Genomic DNA, 26,825 nt, shown 5'->3' with positions numbered 1-26,825 from the left:
ACACCGTATAGTCTGGTGTACGGAATACATAAATCCGTATATTACGAAAATACGGGACGTATATTTCCCGTATATGTTTCATATACAACCCCGTATATTTCCCGTATATTCTGGATATACGGGATATGTATAGTTTGTATATTTCGAAAATACAGGGATTAAATTTCCGTATATTCTTTGTATACAACTCCGTATATTTCCCGTATATGCCGGAAATACGGGTTTAAAAAATTTGTATATTCGAAAATAGGGGACGATATGTCCCGATAGTTTAATAAACCCCGTATTTTTCCCCGTATACTGGAAAGGGGAATGTATGGGTTGTATTTTTCAAAAAAACGGATTAAATTTCCCGTATATTCTTCGTTACAACTCCGAAATTTTCACGTAATATCCCGGAAATACGGGATTTAAAAAATTTTGTTATTTCGAAATAGGGCACGTTATCCCCCCGTATATGCTTGGTGAAAAAACTCCGTATTTTTCCCTATTGCCAGAATACGGGATTTTAAATAATTTTGAATTTTAAAAATACGGGATCATATTTCCCGTAATTCTTTGTATACAACCCCCGTTTTTTCCCCCGTATATTTTTGATATACGGGGTATGTATAGTTTGTAATTTTGAAAAAACGGGGTTTAAAATTTCCTATTTTTCTGGTAACAACCCGTATTTTCCCCCGTATGCCGGAAATAGGGGATTTAAATAATTTTATATTTCGAAAATAGGGACTATATTCCGTATAGGACGGATTATACCAAACCGGAAAGGACTATCAGGTTACATGTGAAGTAGTCCCAAAATGTATTTCCCATGCTAGGTTTAAATTGGTATAATGATAAATAAAAGGGGGGACAGTTAAATTTTTTTGGTTTATGTTTTTTGTTATAGTATTGAGAATAGACTAACAATTTCATTGTAAATTTTTGGGAATAAGTTTTTTTTTTTTGAAAAAAATGTCACCTGCGAATTTCCCCTAAAGGCTGTTTTCATGGGGGCTTTTTTAGAGGGTATGTTTGTCAGACGATTTTTTTTTATTAAAACAAAACTTTCAATTTTTTTCTATTTTTGTAAGAAGACATGTTAACTAAATGACCATATAGGTTTTTTATATCATTGAAATGCTGAAAGTGCTAAAAAATGAGGTTGAATTTTTTGTTTTTTATATGAAAAAAAAAAGGGATTGAATTAGAGAAGAACCTTTTAAAAGGGAGGGGATTATACCAAAAACCGGAAGTGCTATCAGTGTTACATGTGAAGTAGTCCAAAAGGGGGTCCATGCGGAGAAATCGGTATAATGGGAACATGAGGAGGTACATTTAAAATTTTTTGGCTTATTTTTTTGCTTATAGTATTGAGAAAGATCTAGCCCTTTTTCATTGTAAATTTTTGAAAAATTTTATTCTTTGCAAAAAATGTCTACCTACGCGAAATTTCTAAAGGCTGTTTTCATGGGGCTTTTTAGGGGGGTTTTTGATGTTTGTCAGAACAGATTATTTTTTTAATAAAAACATAACAGTCAATATTTTTATTTTTAAAAAAGAAGACAGTTATACAAATGCCCCATATATGGTTTCTATCTTGAAATCTGTAAAGTGCTGAAATGAGGTTGAAGTTTTGTTTAATATGAAATAAAATAAGGGATAAATTGGTAAAAATTTAACCTATATGCTTCGTTTACAACCCCGTATTTTTCCCCGTAATGCCGGAAAAGGGGTTTTTTTTAAAAAATTTATTATTTAAAAAATAGGGGGATGCTAAATATGTGTAGTGAAAATTTATTCTCCGGCCTTTAACGGGGGAACGTTTTGCATGTTTTCGAACTTTAGTGTATGTAGAATGAATGCCAATATTGAAATAAAGAAATGTTTAATTAATATGATATGAACTGAAAAAAGATTCAGGGACCAAAAGGTAAAAAATTTTAAAATAAAAACTGAATGAACCATCTTTCATCTAGCGCGTTCCCGATTTATTTTAACATTTAAAAAAATAGCCATTGAGAAAAGAAAAGGATTAATCAATTCATCCCATTTATTTGTAGTGATAAAACACCCGTGGATCATCGCCATTGTAAAAATCAAATGAAACAAAATTAACTCTTTTCGCAAATTTCCAACGCTTTGCATACAATGAAAAATTTTTATAGAAAAAAAGAGGAAATAATCCATTATTTTTTGTATGAAAAGTAATAAGCATGTTTGATACAAAAATTAGAAATAAATTCAAATTTTTTTAAAGACGAAAAATAATCGTTTATAATGTGTCTGCGTCCAAAGATTCGAACAAACGCTTTCGTTCGTTTTAATCAGTATGTTGCTCCCGACCGAGTAGGTCTTTTTTTTTATGTTTTGTTGGGATTACGTTGCGCGACACATTATTGGCCCTTTTTAGCGACTTTCTTGTTTTCTTGTGGAGGTACCCCTGGTCCCCTAACGTGCATTATTTCATGGACGGGGGCCCCCCGTTAATGGTTTCCCTCAATGGAGAATTTAACCCCTTGATAGGTTTGAACCCGCATCGGAATGGGAAAACGGGTTTAAAGTCATCGATCTAAACCACTGCCCGGGAAACCCACCCAGGGGGTCAATTTTTAAACCAACATGTAAATAGATGCATTTTGGTAATAAAGAAAGCCATAATCTCCCGAATTTCTTTATTTTAAATTAAATTTCAAAAGCTGAAAATATTTTTTTTTCCCTTTTTGTTCAATTTCATTTTCAATGTTTTTAATTAAAAATCATTAAGCAAAAATATTTTCAATCCTTTTTGACTTTGTTTCGAAGAAATTTCGCAGAGTTAGTATAGTACGGTGGATAGGGGGGGACATGGAAAAAATTTTTTTTTTCTGGCGAGTTTTAGAACCAGTGCGAGGGGAAATTCACACTCCCGGGGTGTAACTATCACGGCGAAAGGACAGCACTTTATACTCCCAGGCCATTGATAAAAAACACTGCGACGTTTACTGATCAAAAAAAAGGGAAAGATCTGCTTTTTTTCTAAAGGGGTGTTTTCATGGGAAGGTTATTTATATTTAGCTGTAATTTACGAAGTAAGTGTTTCTTGTTTTTAAAAAAAAGGCGGAATTCCGATTGTTTCGTTGGGAATATTTCCCCGTTCGCAGTGTCAGTAAAACTGCGAACGGATACATACTGGAAAAGGTTAGTAAGATAGTTTTAGTGCGCATGTTTTAACACACACTCGCACTGGTATCTAACATGTCGAATTTTGGGGCTAACACGTGTGCACGTGTAAATAAATGTTTTCCCAGTCCCCCTCATCCCTGTAGTATACACTGTGGGGAAATATTTTATTTCTCGTGGATTAGGGTCCTTTGTATTGACCCCAGCACATTGAATATTTTTGTTATTTCCAAATTATTTTCAATGTCCAAAAATAAAAGCGATCAAAATTTCATATATAATTTTTTGTTGATATTATACTATGCTGTGAGGTAGGGTGGGCCAAAACTTTTGCTGCCAATATCAGTGAGGGGTTCAGTTTTGGCCAAACCCTTTTTTCCCCTAAATTTATTTTCAAAATTTCCACATTTTTCAAACGCACCCTGATATTTTTGGTCCATTTATTAAAGCTATATTCCCCGTTTTAAAAAAAATCAATTTTTTAAAAATCTAGACAAAAAAAAAGAACTTACCAGTCACAAGGTACTAAAAAAAAAAAATTTTAAAAAAAAAAAATTTAAAAAATTAAAATTTAAAAATAAAATTTTAAACCACATTACTTTACTTTAAAGCAATGATAACCCTGGTAACGTGGTGGCGTGACAGTTTACTGTATAAAATACAAAATTGCTTAAAAATTTAAAAAACGCTCGAAAAAAAAAAATTTGGGAAAGATTAAAGGGTTTTCATTAAATCAAATGATATAAGCATTTCACAATTTACCCATCTCAACGAAAATAAATGTACATATAATTTTTGCCGAACGTTTTATGCAACATTAAATTTTTAAAAAGTATGCAATTAACTAAATCGATAAATACCCCATGTACCCCAAGCCGGTAACCAGTTGACAATTTAAATTTTTCTACCGCAAAGCAATTCAGAAACTCGATTTAATGCCAATTAACACAAATTAGCGCAAATTAATTTGGGTCTTTTAAAGCAAGATATTAGGATCCAAAAAACATTGGGGAAAACGTTCGTCACGTTGCGTGTTTTATATCCCGAAACGATAAATCTGGTCCAGTGACCCCACGCGATAATCGGTATTTGCAATTTCAAGGGAAAGGAAAATCAGAGTAAGTATATTTGATTTATATTTTTTTAATTTTTTTTAAACTATTTTTTTTTGTTACAAACCAGACCATGAATTTTATTTCAATTAATCGGAAACACGGGGGTTTCTTTTTATTGCTTTAACAAATTTTAGAAGCGTCAAAGGGCAGTTTAATTTTGTAATCTTAATATAAAAAAAGAAATTCAGAAGCCGTTTTAATGTTTTATTCATTTTCATTCGATTGATCTTTCTTCACAAATAATCATTTAACTTTTTTTCATTCATTCTTTTATCCGAAGTCTACAAGGATGCAGTCACCAAAAGTGATGTTCAAGGTTTGAAATAAAGAAAAATATGGCAAAAATCTTTTGATGAAAAACCATTGGGGTTAAACAAAATTAAAGTTGAAAAGGGAAAAAAAAACTCCAATAGAAAATTTTATTTTGTAAAGCTAGGTACCGAGGCTACTTTTAAAAATGATAAGGCCCCACCCCGTTCATTATTCGATTTTAAAATGGGGAAAATGGAAAAGATTAATAAAGTGATAAATTACAAACTTTTATTTTTTGGGAAAAAAGGGTACCGGAAACTGACAAATAACCTTTATTTAGATGGCACTTTTGCAAAAAAAATTTCAACATCTTTTTCCCTGCTAGGAGAAAATTTTTTTTCTGCGAAAAAAATCCGTGTCAGTAGAAGAAATTTTAAAAACTATTTAAAAATTTTTTCTCTACTATTTTGGTAAAGTTATGTAAGCGGTGTGATGGTATTTTTTTTCCCAAAGATTATATAAAAAAGGGGAAAAAAAATTTATTTTTGAGAAAAGATTATTAACTGAAAGTTATAAGAATTTTTAGTGACCTAAAATAAATTTTTAGGGAAACTTTTTTTAAAAAGATAAAACGGGAGAACAAAAACCAAATTGTCGATTTCCGTACAAAAAGGGTTGTGGTTTTTAACAGGGGGTGGGGGGGGGGTGAACGATCTAAAAAGCGGGGCTTTAATTTTTTATTGATGCATTTTTCAGGCAAACGGTTTTCAACGAGTATGAATGAAAGTTTTAAAAAAATATTAAAGGTAAATGGGAACAAAGGGAAAGTTTAATACTTTATTTTTTTGTAAATAAAAATAATATTTTGTTTTTTGAATTGGATCTAAAATATTTAAAATCGTTACTTTTCATCTAAAAAAAGATTTACTTTCGGGACCTACGTACAAACAATAAGTAATTTCTCACTTTGTCGTTATTTTAAATCGATTTTCAACGGACCTTTGACATTAAAAAATTAAGGGTTTACGATATTTTTGATTGACTGGTATTTTTTTGTTTTCTGTTTAATCCATTTTACAGCTGTAATCTTTCAAATAGACCACAAACGTCTTTTTTTTTTTTTAGCAGGGCGCCCCCAAAAGATGTTTTAAAAAGGGTTAAAGGCCTAGATTCCTACAATAAGTTACCCCCCCCCCCCCCCCCAAAACCAATATACAACTCCTCTATCTGCGCTTATCGCGATTTTGTAATGCAAAAAGATTTGAGGGCAATTTGCCAGCAGGGACCCAAAATTGACCCCGAAGATGTTGTGGAGTGGAGTTGAAAGAAATTAAATTTTCTTTTGAAATGTGGAACGAAAAAAAAAAAAATTATTTTGAAATGTGGATAAACTATTACTTTATGTTATAATAATGATAAAAAAATAAAAAAAAATCATTTTCTTTTTAACTTATTTTATTTCTTAGTATATTTTTACATTTTATTTTTATTATTAATTACCCATAGGGTGAAAAAGATAAGTAATAAATTGAAAATAATAATGATAATAAAAACAAAAAGTGAAAATTCCCGAGTTTGTGCTACAAAAAAATTTTCGATTTGGGAAAAAGATTTTCATGATTCATGTAACCCAAAATTATTTGAATATAAAATTTTTGGTTCCTCTATACTCAAATTTTCCTTTTAGTTTTTTCCCATAAAAAAAAGGGACTTTTTTCATGCTTTCTTTTTAATTTGAAATTACATTCTGTTTTAATTTAGACAAATTTACTTACAGTTTCTGCAAGCGTTGACGAGGGAAAATCACATTTTTTCAGAAATATCACAATTCTTAAGACAAAATTGTGAAAATAAAGTTTCTGATTATTTTATTATTGTGTTTGATCAACAAATAATTTTCTTTACTGTAACATAGAAATGCCAAAAAAAAAAAAAAACTAGTATAACTTCAAAAGTTATCAATTATTTATTAATTTAAAATAAATTACATCGTTTCCTCTTCTCACTAATAGATACATTTGTAAGGTAGACTGGCTCTCCAATAAACAATGACCCTTGTTTATTGGAGCCATACTGTGATGGTCATTAGCCCCCAACTGTGCTGGTGAAGACAAAAATCCCTTGGCCCACTGCCAAAATCTAGGCCTTTAACCATAAAACCATAAAATTTAAAGTACCTATCACTTGTAGTAAGTGGGTTAACATTTTTATGACCCAGCTTGAAACAACACTGACCGAATATTTTTTATCCCCAGGCAATATTGTAATACACAATGAAATTTAAAGGGTGATTAAACATTTGACACAATTAAATTATCTTATTTTTAGTGTAACTGTATGCAATCTTGGGGCTAAAATAAATTTAAGAAATAACGCAATGTTTAAACGAATACTTAAAAAAGGCACTGGCCTCCAGATCGTCCGACAAGAACAAAAGATATATAATTGAGCCGTGCCATGAGAAAACCAACATGGATCGAGACCAACCTGCGCACCTGCGCAATCTGCTCAGGATCCATGCTGTTCGCTAACAGTTTCTCTAATTCCAATAGGCTTTGAAAGCGATTAGCATGGATCCTGACCAGACTGCACGGACACGCAGGCTGGTCTCGATCCATGCTGGTCGCAAACCCACTATGTTGGTTTTCTCATGACACGGCATTATATTTTTTTAGATATATGGAAATTAATGGTGTATATACTACGTATACTGACAGACTATAATGTTGCGGAAACACATGAGAATTAGATGTTTTAACTATTTTTTACGATAAAATTTGTATATTTAACGTGCATGAAACACTAAACCCACAATTGCGTTATTGGTAACGACAGCGGAAAACTATTTATTGCCACTGCGGTCAGGGTTCGATTCCCGGCGCGACCATCTTTCTTCTATATATGACATTTCTAAATAGTTTATAGAAACGAAAATTCCTATTTTAAGTTTCATAATGTGACAACTACAGCTTAAAAGGTATCCTTGATGAACTGATAATTCTGCTTTTTAATCGAACCTCCTTTGAATATTTTACTCCGTAGATGTCATTTGTAGAATTTTATCGTCAAGTATATCATGTGCATTTAGGAATATTGATTAAGAAATATTAAAGCCGGTTTGCCTAGGGTCTATATATTTCGAAAAAAAACAACTGTGAGAACAATAAACATCTCGCGGGAAGGTCTATCTTTGCATGTCTACCGTTTTTCTGTTACTCTAGCCAGGCCTGTGCACGTGCACGAATAGACATGCGCTCGTGCAAAACCAATCATTCTGAAAACAATGTGGTCATTTGTTAGGAATGAAATCGAGTATGTCTGTAAATTCGATCTTCAAACATTCAATCAAACTTTCATTTTACCACATATTAGACAAGTATACACTGTTATTATTATTATCGAATATTCTGCAACTCTAATATGAAATAATGTAAATTATATTATTTATTATATTTTAGTTAGGTTAATCTATGAGATTTGGATAAATTTAAATCCAGATTTACAGTAAGTTTTCTATTTTCATACTTTAATACAGGATTGCTGAATTAAAAACCGAGATGCATTATATTTATTTGAACATAAAGAGATGAGACGTTTATAATGTATAATTTTACTTGTCCAAGAATATTATACTGACCGCGAGATTGGAAATTCTGGAAACTCTTCAGATTGTTTAACCAAGTATTAAAACGTTTAGAGGCAAATATATCATTTAGAACTTGTTCAGTCACAAAGTTTAAAGAGATGTTTGAAAAATTAAATTTAAAAAAGCTTAACAACGCGACTTTTATGTCACTATCCTTTATTTATGTGTCTACTTTATGTGTCTACTAGACGTACACACACTTCGAAACAACATACAAAATGTTTACGTTTTTTAATCGAGTCGATTTTTTATAAACTGGATTTTAAGGCAAAATTTGTGACAAAACTTGATGTGAGTTTTTCCGTTCTGACGTCACAATCTCGTCTCTGACGTCATAGGCGTAAATCTTAAAGTGACAATTATTTTGTATTTTTCATTGATACGACATTCAGAGTGAAGGAAAGGAAAAATGCCGAAAGCACCTGGAACTAGGCGTTGCACGAAAAGTGACGTCAGGGGCTATGTGTGTGACACAATAGCAAAAAAACCCCAAAAAACAGGAATATGGCGACAAAGTAAAACCGGAGCTGAATCGCATATTTCTTGAATTTTATGTAGTACGAATTTCAGGATGAAATTCGGCAAAAAAATTTGGGGCGCATTCTACCTTAATCGCTAAGAAACAGTGACCGCTCTAGTTGATACTTGACGTTGTATGAAGTTTGACATTGAGATGTACATCCTGAGGGAATTACCTATATCAATATCTGAAATGTCACGTTCATGTAAAGAAAAAATAAATATCTTAGTTCTTTAAACGTATCTAAGGCTACTTAACAAAATCATTGATATTTATAAACATAACTTATTTAGGATTAAAAACAAAATTAAGAAAACCAAACAGAACAATTTTATATGTAACAACATGATTAAGGAAAGTTTATATTTTTCTCCACGGTAAATCTATAATACTAATCTGCAGTGTTTTGCATTCTTATAGTTTTGTGCTGAATTATATATGAACATATGTCAGGCTAATAGATTTTTAACAAGTAAACCTCGAAGAAAAATAAAACGATTTGTTACTGTGTCTTATTGCTCCGTAACGAATTTAGATTCTAGTTTAGATGTCGATAAGGCGCATGAACAAACAACATCTGCTGAACATCCAGTTGCCGAAATAGAAGACAGAGCAGAAACAGAAATTTATTCTAGAATTCAAACAGGTATTTCATATATCTTATTTTTAGCACTTATTTAATTTTGAAAAAGCAAATTGCAACATGCATAGAAAAGTACATACTATACACAATTTCTTACATTGTAGATTAACTATTTTATGTCATGTCTTATAGGTACATATGCATTCATGTTGTGTAAAATGACAGATCCAAATTGATATTAAATGTTTAAGTGTTAATTAAATATATTTCATTACCGATTCGACATTACAGCATTTATCAAACTTAAAGCATATTCACTCCATCCTGGCTGCATTGAATATTAAGAATTTACCCGCTATATTATCATAAGTTAAACAAGTAAGGTCGTCTTACGAACCAGGTGCTAGGTAAAAGCCAATAAATTGGTTCATATTTGTACTGTTAGAGAAACGGCTATTTGTTAATAAAATATTCCTTTTATTTATAGTTTGGTGGGGACATTACTGATATCTGAGTCAGTGTCTGTTTTCGCAGGTTTTGTAATTGTAGTACAATTTAAGATAATATTGTTTTCAAAACTTGATTGCATCAACTGCAACCAAAAGGCATTACAATAACGAATATTTTAAGATATCGTCTGGTAAAAAAAAAGAAGAAATATGAAAAAAAATACTAATACTAATACCAACGTGGGAAAAGCTGACATTCTCGCGGGTTTCATCGAAATTTAATGATGTTGTGGGCTAATTTATTCTTTATCATGTTTTTATGCGTGTATGCTAGAATAGTGTTCTAAAGCGCATGTTCATTTCGTGTTATAACATCTTCACATTCCCTCGGATTACGTTTGTAACCTCGCCCTAACGGGCTCGGGCACCAACCGATTCTTCGGGATTCTGCAGGTGTTATAACACGAAAGAAACATGGATTATCCCTACATAAGTATTTAATATGATGTATAAAACCTGATGTTATGACATTTTATGTTTTTATCTGTAACACCTCATTGGTGTAGTGATACGGCAATGCTCGGTTATAACGTCTTCCAGTTTTAATGTTAATATACCTTTACCCATCAAGTACTATTTCCATAAAAAAGTCACTAGGTTTTTGTGAAAATATAGAAATGTGTGGTCCTATTCTTAAATTTGGATTATGTACATTATATGTCCTTGATACATGTTGTAGAACGATTTGTAAAGTAGCACCACACAGAGTTACCACAGGCAAAGATAACCTTTTCATTCTCACCATCATGTCTACAAATCCTCACGAATATCGTAAATGCCTACTTGTGCATCGATATCGTCACGTTTACCTGTATAGTAATGCAGATTACATATGTTTCACCACATACTGAGACAGAAAGTATGTCTACATATGTTTCCTTGAATTTTCCGCTGTAATATTAAGTTAGTTTCCAATGTCACTGAAATCGTCTTCATGAAGGATAATAGAGGAGACAAATATACTTTTTTGTATGACAATTACAAGCTGCTGATAACTATAAATTGTCACAGATCTATGGAACATATTGTGGGAAAAATATTCATTTACTAACTATTTGCATTCACAGTACCACACTTAACATGAATTAAACCCGAATGAATAAAATGATATTACATTATGCAGTAAAAGAGGATGTATGTTTAAAATTAATTTCAAAGTTAGGGCAATTGTATGTAATTAGGGTCAATAGAGCAAATAGTTAAATGATCATTTGAAGGTAAAAGATAAGCCCTGTTTAACAAAGTATTATAATGTTTTCACTGACAATAAAATTGGGAGGAATTTTCATGAAAACCTGTGAAAAATTAAAACTGACTCAAAGGTATCAACCTAATACGATCCAGATGATGTTATACTTTTTCATATAATATGTACGTGAATTTTCAAAATACATGCATTACAAACATCAAAAGTCAATTGCCGATGAATTGTATCTTAAATTACATGCGGTATAATAAACATTTCTCACTTTAAACCATCAGTGAGCAGAGTTTCTCATCTTCAATCTGCCAGAAAAAATGACGAATTAGTGTATGAGAAGTATGCACAGAGCATGAGGCATTTGAAGGTGAGCATTTTTGTTTTACGTTTTCATATAACGTGAAACTGCAATAAGAGAAGTAGGGTGGTTTAAATACGATCGCCTTTCCACAGATGCAAGTAAGAAAAGTCAGATTTAAGTTTGCCATGCTGTAGTTTATGCATTTTTCAATATACTGCGCATATTGTCCATTTTACCGTAAGCTATATGGGCAAATTTGTCACAGTTTTTCGCGTTACCATTTGATATCTAGAATGCAGATCGGAATTTGTTAGATTTGTTAACAAGACGGATTAATCTCTGTTTGATTTTTGAGGCGACCAGTGTTTCATATGTTTAATCACACCTTAATTCTTGTGTGAAAATATCAAAGTATAACTCACGGAAATCGAAATACAAATCGCTCCGCCTATAATAAAAATTATATTTCTTTAAACAAAGGGCGCAAGATCGGTTATTTAGTTGAACCTTGATATAGATGTTAAACAAACATAATAAAGTGTACAGCTATATATAACAGAAGTGCTCGCATGATAAGATAGAATATAATAGTTACGGAACATGTTCCATGACATTAGTGACAAAAATCCAAAATCAGATAACTGATAACTAAAAACGTTGTAATACCTTTCAGATTGGCAAATTTGAAGAATTGTTCATGAACCGTTTTTAATCGTTACTTTGAGAAACTGGATCAGTAACGTATGATCTCGGATGAAATCGGACGGGTTTGGTTATTTTGGTCAGCAAATTGATATTTTCTATTATTTAGAAATTATTGTCAAGGATGATATATAGCGTTAAAGATGCTCGCGTCATTTCGGAATACTCGTTGCTTTTCATTTTCCAGCCTATCTGAGGATTTTTGCTCAGATACGTTGGAAAGCCATTCAAAAACAGCAAAGAAACATTGCCTTGGATGAGAAAAAAAAACTGAGCAGGTTCTCCGCACAAAATACAATATTTCCACTTCCATTATATACCTGATACATTCCCGTAATATGTTTGTGCCATAATTGATGAATTGGATTTCTTGGAAGACCGATGACCGAACTGATCTGTATCGTAGGAGGTGAAGGTTCAGCGACTTTAACAATGCAGTAACGTAGGAGTGCCAAATGTTTTCTCTGTCTGTTTTATTCTAATTTCAATGGAAATGTATATTTCTTATGAATGTATCTATCAAAACAGTGATATGTATTGACTGCAGTTACACTCCAGTCCAAACAGCACTGTGTTGCTTTTTTAATCATTCCAGGAAATGGATGTGACTTCATCCTGCCAAAACCACGTGTATTAGTATATGCATATGGGCAGGAACTCGGACGCATTAAGGTTGAAATATGCTGATATCTTTTAGACAGAAAAGGCATGCATGTAGTAAATCCTATTCCCCATCCCGATATATTCTATGTATAGTAAATATTTTCTAGGAGAGGTGGGCTTATTTCGAATTACAAATACCAGATTTCTAAGAATAATTTTAAAACTTACATTTAATAACGAGAAATGTATGGGTCATGTACTTTTGAAAAGTTTTCCCCGAGGTCAAAATGCTTTGACCTGGAACTACTTGTCATTCTGAAATTGACTTCTAATTCACCATAAAAAAACAGTCTCTCATAATGCGTTTCTTCCAAAATATCAAGAAATGATGTATACAAACATTCTATTGGTTTCTCAAGTAAGATACTTTTCCGCCGTTACGCGACAATATTTAGATATTTCTCACCCTGGTGATTTGACCTCCTTTGGATGATTGTATCACTTGACTTTTTCAGACTTAAAGTATGATGCCTTCAGCTTTGGCAAATATTAATTGTGTGTCCATATTTGGTCATCTGCTATAATCACATGCAGCCGTCACTTGGCACTTAAAGACATCTATTATGAAAGTTAATAAAATGTGTGAAAAGGTCTTTTGAAAAAAAGACAAGTATAAATATCCAAAAGGAAATGCCACGTTCAAGAAACACAGCGTCCCCAAATTGCAACTCATAGCACAAAGATATGCAAACTACCAAAATACGCACGCACGCCTACACACACATACAAAGCAAACACACGAGGAAAAATGAAGAAATAAAGGAACACACTGGTGGACCGCCTTGGAACGCTCAGAGGCAAAAACACCGGTTTATGGTGCATACCTATCATCACTCTTACTCAAAGCATATTCTTAAGTCACAGGACAGTGTAAATGAAAATTATTCCCCGCCAGGTGAATCTCTTACACACGCAATGGCAACATAAAGCATGGCATGAAAAACACAAAAATATTCTTGTACAGTTATATAAAAAGCATACCTTAAGGAACAAAACCGCATGTATTCAATGCCTTTGCAGAAGACAAAGCATCAAGAGAAACACTCGTAAGGGCCTGATGAAACAGCCCAGAGGACAAATATCAAAACAGTTCAGTCCTTATGGAATTTTAAAACTGCTAATCACAGCACAGAGGCCTCCACCCTACCCCTTCAAGGAGCACATCCAATCAACATTCGGTTGAACTGACAAATACCTCCAGTGTAGTTAATTTATACGAACTGACATTGTACGAGGAAAATGTTTATGGTATGGTGAACCTCGTGGTACGTTCAGGTAGTTCAAAGTCGAGGCATTTGACATTGGATATTCATACAATTTAGTCAGAATGGTTGCTTCTATAAAATCTAGGTCAAGCTCGAATTTGGGTCATCTAGGGAAAAAACTAGGTCACTAGATCAAATCAAACAGAAACCTTGTGTATGCAATAGGGACTGCATTTTACACTGGATCTTCATGAAATTTAATCAGAATGTTTGTCTTCATAAAATCTAGGTCAAGTTTGAATATGGGTTATCTTTGGTTGAAAACTAGGTCACCAGGTCAAATCAAAGAACAACCTTCTGTATGCAATAAGAGCTGCATTTTACACTGGGTATTTATACAATTTAGTCAGAATGGTTGCCTCTATAAAATCTAAGTAAAGTTCGAATATGGGTCATCTAGGGTAAAAAACTAGGTAACTGGATTGAATCAAACAGAGATCTTGTGTATGTATCTTCATGAAATTTAATCACAATATTTGTCTTGATTAAATCTAATTCAGGTTTGAGTATGGGTTATCTAGGATCAAAAACTAGCTCACACGGTCAAATCAAAGAAACATTGTGTATGCAATAGTGGCTGCATTTTGCACTGGGTATTCATGAAATTTGATCAGAATGTTTTCTTAATGAAATCTAGGTCGAGTTCAAATTATTATTATAATACCAGATTTATATAATGCCCTTTAAATGATCAATTTCACGTTTAAAGGCGCTTTACATAGTTCAGTTCAAATGCAGCCACACAGGGCGCATAATTCTTCATCTACTAGTACAGACACAGAGCGATCTGACCAGAGGGACAGAGTGAGACAAAGCCCCCACAAAGAGATCAGAAATCAGATACAGGCTTGCCCGGCTAACTTAGCCTAGTTCGTTGTGAATAGACAGCCTGGTTCTTTAACGTGCCCAGTGTACAACACTGATACACGCAAGGATCACCTGGGTTCCTGACCAGTACACCTCTAGTTGGGTGGGAAACACTGAAAAGAGTTTCTAAAAATTCCCGAGTAGCTGCCGGGGATCGAATCTCCGAAGGCCAGTGTGCAAACCACTGAGCTATCCGCCCACCATAAATAGGGGTCATCTGGGGTCAAAAACTAGGTCACCGAGTAAAATCAAAGAAACAGTTTGTGAATGGAATAGGGGCTACAGTCAGTGGCGCCAGACCAGAAAGAAAATGCCTCTGTACATGTTATACCCTACTCCTAGGTATTCTATAAGAACCATGGTCATGAACGGGAAAATATACTAACCCGTTTCAATTGTACATTTCTCAACTTAAACATGCAGTTCGGTGAATTGGTACCTAATATATTGAACAAGCGATAATTTATCTTCCAACGTGCACCAGTCACATTGTCTCAATATTCCATATTGCTGAGATTATCAACATATTTTATGCTTTCGTCAACGTTACAGAAAAACCTTGCGTGACCTTCCCTAATGAACATCCGGTCTAGAGGTCACGACAGTGTGCACATGTAAGGCGAAACGTAAACAAACAAAAATAGAAGTTAAAAAAATCACAATTTTACACTAAAACTCGAAATGATGAATGAAATTCATCATGTATATGATTTTCAATTTGAAATCATACATTGGTCTACATCTGTTCTGTTTATTTTATTCATTTTGCATATTAATGTGCATTTTCACATATAAGCGAACACGTGTAGTAAAATGACGATTGACATACATTTTCACAACAGCCAATCAGAATGGTTTTGTTATCTAGAACAGAACTTCACCAGGGAAGGTCAAGCAAGTTTTTTGTGTAACGTTGAAAAAACTATAAACTACACTTCGTTTTTGTAAGATAAGAAGTATTGAAGAAATGCGACCGGTAAACAATGGAAGAAAAATTACCACTTGTTTGATATCCATAGTACACATTTACCGAACTGCGTGCTTTAGGCATGAAATGCGCGATTGAAACTGGTTAGTATATTTTCGCGTTCATGACCATGGTTCTTGTAGAATACCTAGGGGTAGGGTATAACATGTACAGAGGCATTTTCTTTCTGGTCTGGCACCAGTGCTACAGTCTAGGCAGGATGTTCATGAAATTTGATAAAAAATGTTTGCTTTGATGAAATTTATGTCAAGTTTAAATATGGGTCATGTAGGGTCAAAAACTAGGTCACCTGGTCAAAATAAAGAATAACCTGTTGTTTGCAATAGGGGCTGTAATTTTAAATGGATCTTCATGAAATTTCAGGAATGTTTGTTTTGCTGAAATCTAGGTCGAGTTTAAATAGGGGTCATCTGGGGTCAAGAACTAGGTCACCCAGTAAAATCAAAGAAAACTTGTGGATGCAATAGTGGCTACATTTCAGGAGGATATTCATGAAATTTGATGAAAATGTTTGCTTTGATGAAATTTAGGTCAAGTTCGAATATGGGTCATGTTGGGTCAAAACCTAGGTCACCTGGTCAAATAAAATAATAACTTTGTGTATGCAATAGGGGCTGTATTTTTCAGTGGACCTTCATGAAATTTGATCAGAATATTTGTCTTGATGAAAGCTAGGTCGAATTCAGATATGGGTCATGTTGGGTCAAAATCTAGGTCTCCTGGTCAAATCAAAGAAATACATTGCCTATACAAAAGGGGTCGCATTTTAGCAGGATATTCATTAAATTTGATCAAGCTGTTCTCAGTTGAGCGGCCTAGGACCATTTGTTACTCTTGTTTCATGATGGGCTTAAAGTCAACATGTAGCCTAGATCTCTCCCAGTTGTGTTTAAATGGTTTCTTCTAACCATTTTAGGGGCCGCCTGAAATACTTTTTACCATAAAATGTTTGATAAATGTGTTATCAACAAGACAATTCGTATGGTTCTTATGTCATGTTTAGCCTGTCAAGGCAAACGCTAGATTTGGTTTAAATGACTTAGTTAACTACATAAGGATAGGAACTGTGACTTTGCAAGGTTGAATAGTAAGGCTTTCCTTGGTTTAGCGATTTAGGACCACATGTGCCTTTTGTTTAAAAACGAGAGTCATATATTATTGTTATTAAAACCAGGTCTGGAGGCAGTACGTCAATCCTAACTAAACTTCTCAACTAAAAACGACCTCTCGGTGATCCTAGCGAAAACTAAAAAAAAAACATATGACGTCTAAATGTATGTGGACAACTAGCTTTTCGTTGCAATTGGGGGAACTGTTACTAAAACTAAAAAGATTTAGGTTTAATAATTCTAATGAGGAAAAGATAGGTAGTGTGATGGCACTTATGTAGGTAGTTCAACGACAGAAAGGGACTATTTTATTGCCACTAGGCTCTAAACCACAGTTACTGAAAATAAAAAGATGTTTGAAAGACCTGATTTTCGTACAGTTTTCACGTCTCATGTTTATATGATTGTAATGATGAAATGATTTATACTGCTAGCCAGATTGTATGTTTAATTTTGCAGGAATTTCTCATAGTTGGCATTACGTTGAAATCTAATTATGAAAATGTTCCCTAAAACTGCTCAACTGTCTTAAATCGCAAAATTCAGTTGAGCTGTAAGAGGATCATGGCCCTATTGTTAAATGTTTTAGAGTAAATGTTTAAATTGGAAAAGTGTCGGTCATGTTGATTCAGGGTCAATATTGAATAGGAGTAAGGTTTTTTCCTGTCCATTAATCATTTCAAGGATTGTTATAATTACCACATACACTAAACTTATACAACGTAAGAGATAATGTTGAGCAGTATGTTTAAGGCTTAGGAAAGATATATATGTCAGTCAAAAAATCTTTAGATTTTGCATTTTTTTTCATTTTATTTCTGTTATTGTTATCACTCTAAGTGTCGAAATATTGTTATGTGGTGATATATTGTTTTTTTTTCTAATTTCCTCACCATTAAGAAATTCATAGAAAATGTACAAATTGGCGAAGAACATTTGGAAGCATCCGACCTGTCTTTGTGGGACTTTGCCGGACAGAATGTGTTTTATGCAACACACCAGGTGTTCTTCTCTCGCCGAGCTATCTACCTGCTTGTGACAAATATTTCCAAGCACATTGATGAAACAGTTGATGACGATCCTTGGCATGCCGATTGCAGCGGAGAGACAAAGTGCAAAGTTTCAGGTAAGCGGATTTTGTATATAGGTAGTTTTTATAATAACAGTAAAAATATGTCTTTAACCATAATTCCATAATTTGACAAAACATTTGATATGATGTTTTTTTTTTTTAGAAATAAGAGAGAGAGAGAGAGAGAGAGAGAGAGAGAGAGAGAGAGATTGATTGATTAACTATGATTGGAATCGTTGTTATGAAGCAGCAAAATATTTCTTAATTGACAAATATCATTTCGGAATTTCAATATTAAGCAAACGACTGATCATCCTATTTGCTTCAACTTTCCAAATAAAGTGGTCTAAATGGTCAAAAATATTAGATAAATATTGTACCAATCTTAAAACACAAACTTGTAGTCCTAAATATTATACATAAATAGTCAGTGTAAAAGAAAAATGGATCCATGTAACACCTACTCCTACACCCGTAACTCTAAATCGCCTGAATACTGGACCTTTGAATAGTTCAAGACAGGCGTCAGTTTTCGGAGTGTTCACAGTGCAAACAGAATAGCGTAATGACAACAATTTAGGACAGATACTTGCATAAATAGGACAGCTATTAACCTGTTAGGTATAAACATCTTTTCGCCGTTGCCGTATTAAACTCGTTTTTGCCCTTAGGTTGGCAGGCAATCGACAGCGAAAAAAAAACGTTGTACATTGTTTTGACTGACAGGTCATATCTAGACCCGGAAACTAGCTTTCTAAGGCATTTTAATTGGATGATATCGCATCAAAAAGGTCGAAGGAATAATATTGTGTTTTCAGGCTGAATAAAAAATATGAATAATAAACATATTTTTTAAAAATAAATTACATTTTATATTGAAATATAATTATATGATATAATAACACTTATATGAAATACAATTGAAATTAGTTATTTGTTTGTATTACCTGACAGTGTCATATGTGCAATTTTAATACTGGATACTTGTTTGAGATCATTCTATATCCAGCGATAGAAAGAGACACATCGAAGATTCAGCTAATGATTCATTCTAGTACCTTGATTAGGAAGTTATTGCAATTAATCAAAAAGAAGACGTTTGAAGTTCATAGACTAAAAATGGGTTGCAGAATTTCAAGAAGGTTTCGAACTTTAGGGCCAGCGCATAGAAGTTTTACCTTAACGGTAGTTGAATGCTATAGACGATAGCAAATATAGGCTGATCACCGGAACTCTGAGACAGAGACCCAGAGTTTGGTAATCTACTGAGATATTAGGAGAGTTCCAGCTTAAAGACGGTTCAGCCTTATTGGCGATTGGGGTTATATCTATATGGTAGTTGAATGCTACATGTGATAGCTTAGCATCCAAGAGTCACGGCAATCATATAGAGTGCAGCAGAGGTCGAGCATCTATGCGACAGGACTCGTATGTTGTTGGTTCAAACACATTGTCTGATGGAAACTTCAGCAACAACAACAAATAAAAAAACAAACTACAAAAACAACAAAATATACAGTCAAGTATAGAGCATCCAGCCTACAGGAGTTTGAGCTTATTATAATTAATAAAAAAATGTTAGTTAGAAACATTTTGTTCTTTGCCTGATCCCTGAAATTATCTAGCTCATAATTGAAATCATTTACTTATCATTGGTACACGAATCATTTAGGCACAAGATAGCCAGAGGAAAATTTATGTATGAGATATTTGGTCTCACCAGCTATACGTTTTAAAAAAGGACATTCTATATAGTTTGTTAGCTAGTCAAAGACATAATCACCTTAGTGATTGGACCCATTTTATTGTTCAAGTTACTAAAGGCAAAGGCACTTCCCTGTGTCATATAAATAACTCGTATCCTGACATATATTTGTTTTTTAAATGTAGTCTTATTATGATATTGTAAATTGAAATTAAATTTTTACTGATTGTTTTGATAAGACTACTCATAACTACTGTTTTTTTAAAAGAACATTTCGTTGCAACTACGTTTACTATTTGGTACATTAGATTTGATAATCATATGTATCAGTATGATCATAAATAGTAAGACGTAGTCAGAATATAGATTATCTCTGTCTGTTGTTGAACCTCATTTAATGACCAATTCCAAATTTCGTTTACTTTTTTCGGATTCTATTTGCAACATAGTTCACTACATTGTATTAATATAACACATTATAAACGCGTACTTAGTGTATAATATAGGTCCCTAAGACCAGAGAAAATATACTCTTACATTTCAGAATATATTGACTTCTGGCTGAATTCGATACATGAGTTTTGTAGTTATCAAGGAGAAAATGGACCTCCTGTTGTTCTGGTTGGCACTTTTGCAGATCAGTTAAAAAGGGTATGTGCAGTTAATTAAAACCGTTCATTTATTAGTCCCCTACTGGTTGAAAACCAGTTTCGGGCACTATAGGAATGCACTTTTCCGTCATTCCGTCTTTCCGTCATTCTGTCATTCCGTCATTCCGTCCGTCCGCAATTTCGTGTCCGGTCCATAACTCTTTTATCCATGAAGGGATTTTATTATTACTTGGCACAAATGTTCCCCATGATGAGACGACGTGTCATGTGCAAAACCCGGACCCTTAGCTTAAAGGTCAAGGTCACAATTGGAGGTCAAAGGTCAACAGGGCTTTTTTCCTGTCGGTCCATAACTCTCACATCCATGAAGGGATTTTAATATCACTTGGCACAATTGTACCTCATAAGACGATGTGTCATGCACAACTTTCAGACCCCTAGCTCAAAGGTCAAGGTCACACTTAGTAGTCAAAAGTTAACATGGCATGAACAGGGTCTGTTTCGTGTCCGGTCCATAACTCTTGCATCCATGAAGGGATTTTAATATTACTTGACACAAATGTTCCCCATGATGTGACGACGTGTCTTGCGCAAAACCTGCACCCCTAACTCAAAGGTCAAGGTCACAATTGGAGGTCAAAGATCAACAGGGTTTTTTTCCTGTCCGGTCCATAACTCTCTCATCCATGGAGGGATTTTAATATCAATTGATAAAATTGTATGTCATAATAAGACGAATTGTCATGCACAACTTTCAGACCCCTAGCTCATAGGTCAAGGTCACACTTAGTAGTCAAATGTTAACATGGCATGAACAGGGTCTGTTTCATGTCCGGTCCATAACTCTGTCATTCATTAAGGGATTTCAATATTACTTGGCACAGATGTTCTCCATGATGAGACAACGTGTCATGCGCAAATCCCGGAGCCCTTGCTCAAAGGTCAAGGTCATACTTAGACGTCAAAGGTCTAATTCAAGAAGGACTTTGTCTGGAGCATTTCTTCTTTATGCATGGAGGGATTTTAATGTAACTTGGCACAAATGTTTACCACCATAAGACAAATTGTCTTGCGCCAGAACCAGGTCGCTAGGTCTTAGGTCAAGGTCATACTTAGAGGTCAAATGTCAAATTCAAGAATGACTTTGTCCTGAGCATTTCTTCTTCATGCATGGAGAGATTTTGATGTAACTTGGCACAAATGTTCACCACCATGAGGCACACATTTTTAGAATTACGTCCCTTTGTTGTTACTATAAATAGAGTACATTGTAACTTTTTTATTACTGGCCGTGGGGAAAAATCGAGACCACTTTTCTGTGGTACAACATGCATGTTACATCCAATATTTAGGTGTATTTTGATCTATCTCTACCTGGTAAAGATTTTCTTGTGGACTTACATTTTATAGATTTTTTTTAACCAGGTTTTCAACGAAAACCTGAGTTATTAAATTGAGGTATGTCGTTGGTCGGGCGGGCGGGCGGCGGCGTCAAACTGGTGTTTCCGGTCAATAACTTTTGTTTCGGTAAAGATATTTGAATAAAACTTGGTATGTATGTAGCTTATATCAAGACAAAGGCTGGGATTGATTTTGGGGTTTCTGGGGTCAAGGTCAAGGTCACTGGTACTTAAAATAGAAAAAGGGTTTCCGGTCAATTACTTAACTTAGGAATGAGCTATCATGATGAAACTTGGTGTATAGAAAACTTATATAAAGTTGTAGCTTGGGATTGATTTTGGGGTTTCTGGGATCAAGGTCAAGGTCATTGTTACTAAAAATAGGGTTAGGGTTAGGGTAAGGGTTAGGGTTGTGCTTTAAAGTGGTGCACTGTGATTCAGTATACTTTTTTATTCTTATGAAAAGTGTTGAAAACCTGGTTTCGTGGCATTGCCGCGTTTCTTGTTTTGTTTTTATTAGGATTAATTTCACTTTGTTGTTACTATAAATAACTTTTATGATAACTTTTTGTATAATCGGCCAAAAAAATTCCAAATGAAAACAACTGTACGTTTTTATATATGCAAATTTTAATCCAAGTGCTTTGTTATATTATATTGTATATATAGTACAATATTGTTTATACATCATTGACAAATATCAGTTCATTATGTTATACTGCAGTAGAGAAAATTAGGTGCCTTCCAGTAGGGGACTTTGTATTGCATGGCAATACTTCATTCACTTGTTTGCTCTTGGTTATCGTTTTGTTTAAGGTCGACGCACTCTGCATTACGCACAACGTATATTTCTCGCATTTCCGTTAACCAATTGTTACTCTACTGAAGGCTAGAATGTATAATTTTACTTCGTACAAGAGAAATACGTAAACATTTTTAATCAACTTGTAATTGTAGAGAAAAACATCTGTTACTTCGTTAGTTGAAAGTATTTGTAGGCTTTATCTCAGTAAATTCTCATTTAATAAAACTAAATTTTAACTAGAAGTATGTTTTGAACATTTAAGATTCCGCATAACATATATTGTAGCACAATAGAAAACATTATTTAACAATGTCGGCATCATTTCATGTAAAATATGGACATGCCATATCGTCTAAAAATTATAAATCGTCTAATACCTTCATCATGCGCGATTTTGCAGAAATCTCGTTTCAATCTATGCATTAAGATTCCATGCAACAACAGGTTTTATAATTTGCTAATTATGTACACAGTTCGGTCATTTCCTTGTTTTGACCATGATACATTGTTTCAAGACGTTTTTGTTCGAAATGAAATAAAATTCTTTTAAAGTACCGATACCCATACATTCTGTTAGCAATGTTGAATAGATGTTATTATACTCCCCCACCACCTGATGAACATGTTCTGTGCAATTAATCAGAAAATGCTATTTAAACATTAACACAAATAACTCTTGTGCCACTATGTTTACAACAATATAAGTCTTTAGGGTTTTAATTAAAAGAAAACAGACTGAAACTGTGTTCTTATTCAACTAATCATTTTTGCGTCACAATTATTGCTTCTTAGCTTAAAAATGGCTGGTGGCGCGCTGGAAAAGAAAGCCACCAAAACATCGTAATGGATGTAACTGACAATCCTTTTATATCGTGTTCGAATCGAAATGAAATATCTTAAACAGTTTTCTCGTGAACAAAAGCATTTATGTTTTGTTCAGATACGTATTATTACATCATTCAAACATGTAACGGTTTGGTAGAGGGGCTTACTTACATTACTTTCGTTCATAATTCTTCAAACATTTGTTTACCCGCATCTATTTCTGACTTTTTAGCTCACCAGAGCACGAAGTGCTCAAGGTGAACTATTGTGACCATCTTTATTCGGCGTCCGTCAGCGTAAGTCGTGCGTCGTCAATCGTCCGTCAACATTTGCCCTGTGAACACACTAGAGGCCACATTTGTGACCCAATCTTTATGAAACTTTTTCAGAATGTTTGCCTTGATGATCTCTAGGTCAAGATCGAAACTGGATCATGTGCGGTCAAAAACAAGACCAGCAGGCCAGATCAAAGAAACGATTGTGAACACTTTGGAGGCCAAATTTCTGATCTAATCTTTATAAAACTTTGTCAGAATGTTAGTTTTGATGATTTCTAGGTCAAGTTTGAAACTTGGTCATTTTTGGGCCAAGAACAGGGTCTGTAGGCCCAATAATTATGAAACTTAGTTAGAGAGTTTATCTTGATGATTTCTAGGTCAAGTTTGAATCTGGGTGATGTGGGGTCAAAAACTAGGTCAAAACTTTAGAGGCCATAGTTGTGATTCAGTCTTTATGAAACTGGGTCAGAATGTTTGTCTTAGTGATTTCTAGGTCAAGTTTGAAACTAAGTCAAAACTAGGTCACCCGGTCAATCAAAAGAAAAGCTTGTGAACACTCTTGAGGTCACAGTTTTGACCCCAATCTTTTTGAAATTTAGTCAGAATGTTTGCCTTGATGATTTCTAGGTCAAGGTTGAATCTGGGTTATGTGGTTTCAAATACTAGGTCACCCGGTTAAAAGGAAAAGCTTGTGAACATTCTAGAAGCCACAGTTGTGACTCAATCTTTATGAAATCTTGATAGAATGTTGTCTTGAAGATCCCTAGGTCAAGTTAGAATTTTGATTATGTTGGTTCAAAAACTAGGTCAGTAGACCAGATTAAAGGAAAAGCTCGTGAACACTCTATAGGCCACAGTTTTGATTCAATCTTTATGAACTTTGATCAGAATGTTTGTCTTGATGCTCTATGTTCGTCTTGATGCTCTCTATCGGTCATTTGGGGTCAAATAAAAGGAAACGCTTGTGAACACTCTAACGGCAACAGTGGTGACTCAATCTTTATGAAACTTGGTCAGAATATTTGTCTTGATGATCTCTAGATTTAACTGGGTCATGTGGGGTCAAATACTAGGTCAGTAGGCCAGATCAACTCTGGTGAGCAATATAGGGCCATCATGGCTCTCTTGTTCCTTTTCATTGACCGTTGTGTGTAATGCAGTAGACAGCGTACGGTTATGTAACACAATGATAAAGAAGGGGAAAATGTTTATTTTGAACAACGTAAACTCGAACCATCAGTTAACATGCTAACAACATATGCAACATTTTCACGTGTGGAGACGTAAAATCCGATGCTCTCGAGTGAATGTTTATGTTAAGGGGGCGGTTGTCTAGTGGTTAAGGTGTCAGTTGCTCAGTCCACAGGTTGTGGGTTCGAGCCCCATTTGTGTCACGACCACGCCCTGTCATAAGACAACATACTGTTTTTTTTCAAGGAAGCGGGGTTTAGATAAGCTTGCAGTTTTCATCACAATCGAGCTGAAATAAATTAATAAAAATGTATAAACTAATGTTATTTAGATTGTAAATGTGAACAAAGCAGTTGTCTGTATCTCCAGTTAATTAAGTAGAATCTGACCCATTTGGTACAACAACGCTCAAACTTATGTTGTCAGTGCGAAGTAAATGTAAGAAAATGTTTCATAATTTCGTAAGATACGTTATAACATATGCAGTTTCGTAGGTTTATATAATCCTGCAGTAATTTTTGCAGTCCTTTGCATATCATTTCCATTTTTGTCATTCATATGTCAAAATAATATAACGTCGCTATTTTCTTAAACGACAATGAAGCAAAGTTTTTGTTTCATTTTAGGACATCTCTCCAGATGACGCTTGCATTTCATTGAGAGAATTCATGTTTGACAAGGCAGCAAGTTGTCATTTAACCACAGAGAACTTTATAATAGACAACACTGTTGAAGATGAAAACATTCAGTCTCTTAGGAAACATATCTTTGAAGAAGCTTCAAAACAGGCCTACTGGGGAGAGAATATCCCAGCAAAATGGGTCACATTGGAAGACGTCCTAATAGGAATCAATGAGGAAAACATAAAGGTTGTCCTTTATATAATCGTAAAATTGTTAACCTTTCTAGTCATTCTTTCTGTTATAGGTGATGTCAGATTTAAATTTTCGGTAAAAAGACGAAAACGTCTATCGCTTTATTATCACAATGATGTTTACTTTAAACGTCCAATGGTGTTAAAAGGGAGGTCAAAGAAGATCAAAGTACTTGCTCATTGACTTAATATATATCTACATTTATGACTGTATTAGTCACATTTCTGTTTTACGACTGATTTCGGGGACTATACACTGAAACGCCATGAAAATGTACACTTCTTAAGATTTTGTCAAAACGAATTGGGAAAAGAATTAGACCTGTTATACGATGTAGTACATATTTTTTAATTTGCAAAATATTCATGCATTAAAATAAAAATGGGTGATTTAGCGAGAAATGCACGTTTACTGATCTGCGATGAATTCAATGCAATTAGGGAGCTAAAATTGTACAATACCTTTTGAAAAACTGCCGGGATGGCAAAATACTTAGTATTTGAATGCGGTATTTCTCAAATTCATTTAAGGCACACATTATCTTATTTCACAGCACTAACTACTAAACTTAATATAACTAAAATTGTTAGTGTTTTTACATTTTGATTTTTTGTGTGCATTTTATATTATCAAAAATTTTCATATACAGTAATGCACGGAGAGGCATCTGGGGTCTTCCTCAAACATAAAAACTGGAAAGCCACCATACGACCTATAATTGTGTCCATGCGACGTTAAACCCAACAAAAAAGAATAGTATTCCAGTTGTGTAACGACGGGTAGTTAATATATTAACCAGTGTTCCTGGATTCTGTACCAGTACAAACCTGTTCACCGTAAGTAACTGCCAACTTCCCCAAATGAATAAGAGGTGAAGGACGAATCTAAACACAATGGTTTTTTATCAAGTCGTCACGGAGAACATACGCCCTGCTAGGGTATCGTCGATCACCATTCTCCCTATTGAGCGGGCGGGGTCACGCTTTCGCTACGCAAAAACTAATGAGAGCTTCTAAAGCCGTACCTAATCGTAATTAATCCCCCGCCGTGGCGGAGGGATTATAGGAATGGTCTGCGTCCGTCTTTCCGTCCGTCCGTCCTTTCGTCCGTCCTTCCGTCTGTCCTTCCGTCCGTAACAAAATCGTGTCCGGTCCATATCTCCTAAACCCCTTGAAGGGTTTTCATGAAACTTGGGTCA

General features: G+C 34.2%; 1 protein-coding gene across 1 annotated transcript in view; it reads left to right on the top strand.

Moving 5' to 3' along the window:
- Positions 1-26,825, top strand: part of LOC128553824 (uncharacterized) — a 61,505-nt gene that overhangs the window by 22,546 nt on the left and 12,134 nt on the right. The window contains exons 4-8 of the mRNA XM_053535011.1: positions 9,213-9,323; positions 11,246-11,337; positions 17,766-17,991; positions 20,187-20,293; positions 25,379-25,621. Coding sequence (XP_053390986.1) covers positions 9,213-9,323; positions 11,246-11,337; positions 17,766-17,991; positions 20,187-20,293; positions 25,379-25,621 — 779 coding nt within the window. The remainder of the gene's footprint in view (positions 1-9,212; positions 9,324-11,245; positions 11,338-17,765; positions 17,992-20,186; positions 20,294-25,378; positions 25,622-26,825) is intronic.

Source organism: Mercenaria mercenaria, unplaced genomic scaffold (assembly GCF_021730395.1).
Source record: "Mercenaria mercenaria strain notata unplaced genomic scaffold, MADL_Memer_1 contig_4358, whole genome shotgun sequence".
Classification (NCBI taxonomy): Eukaryota; Metazoa; Mollusca; class Bivalvia; order Venerida; family Veneridae; genus Mercenaria; species Mercenaria mercenaria.
The sequence above is the reverse complement of the archived record's forward strand: the minus strand, read 5'-3'. Positions and strand labels throughout refer to the sequence as shown.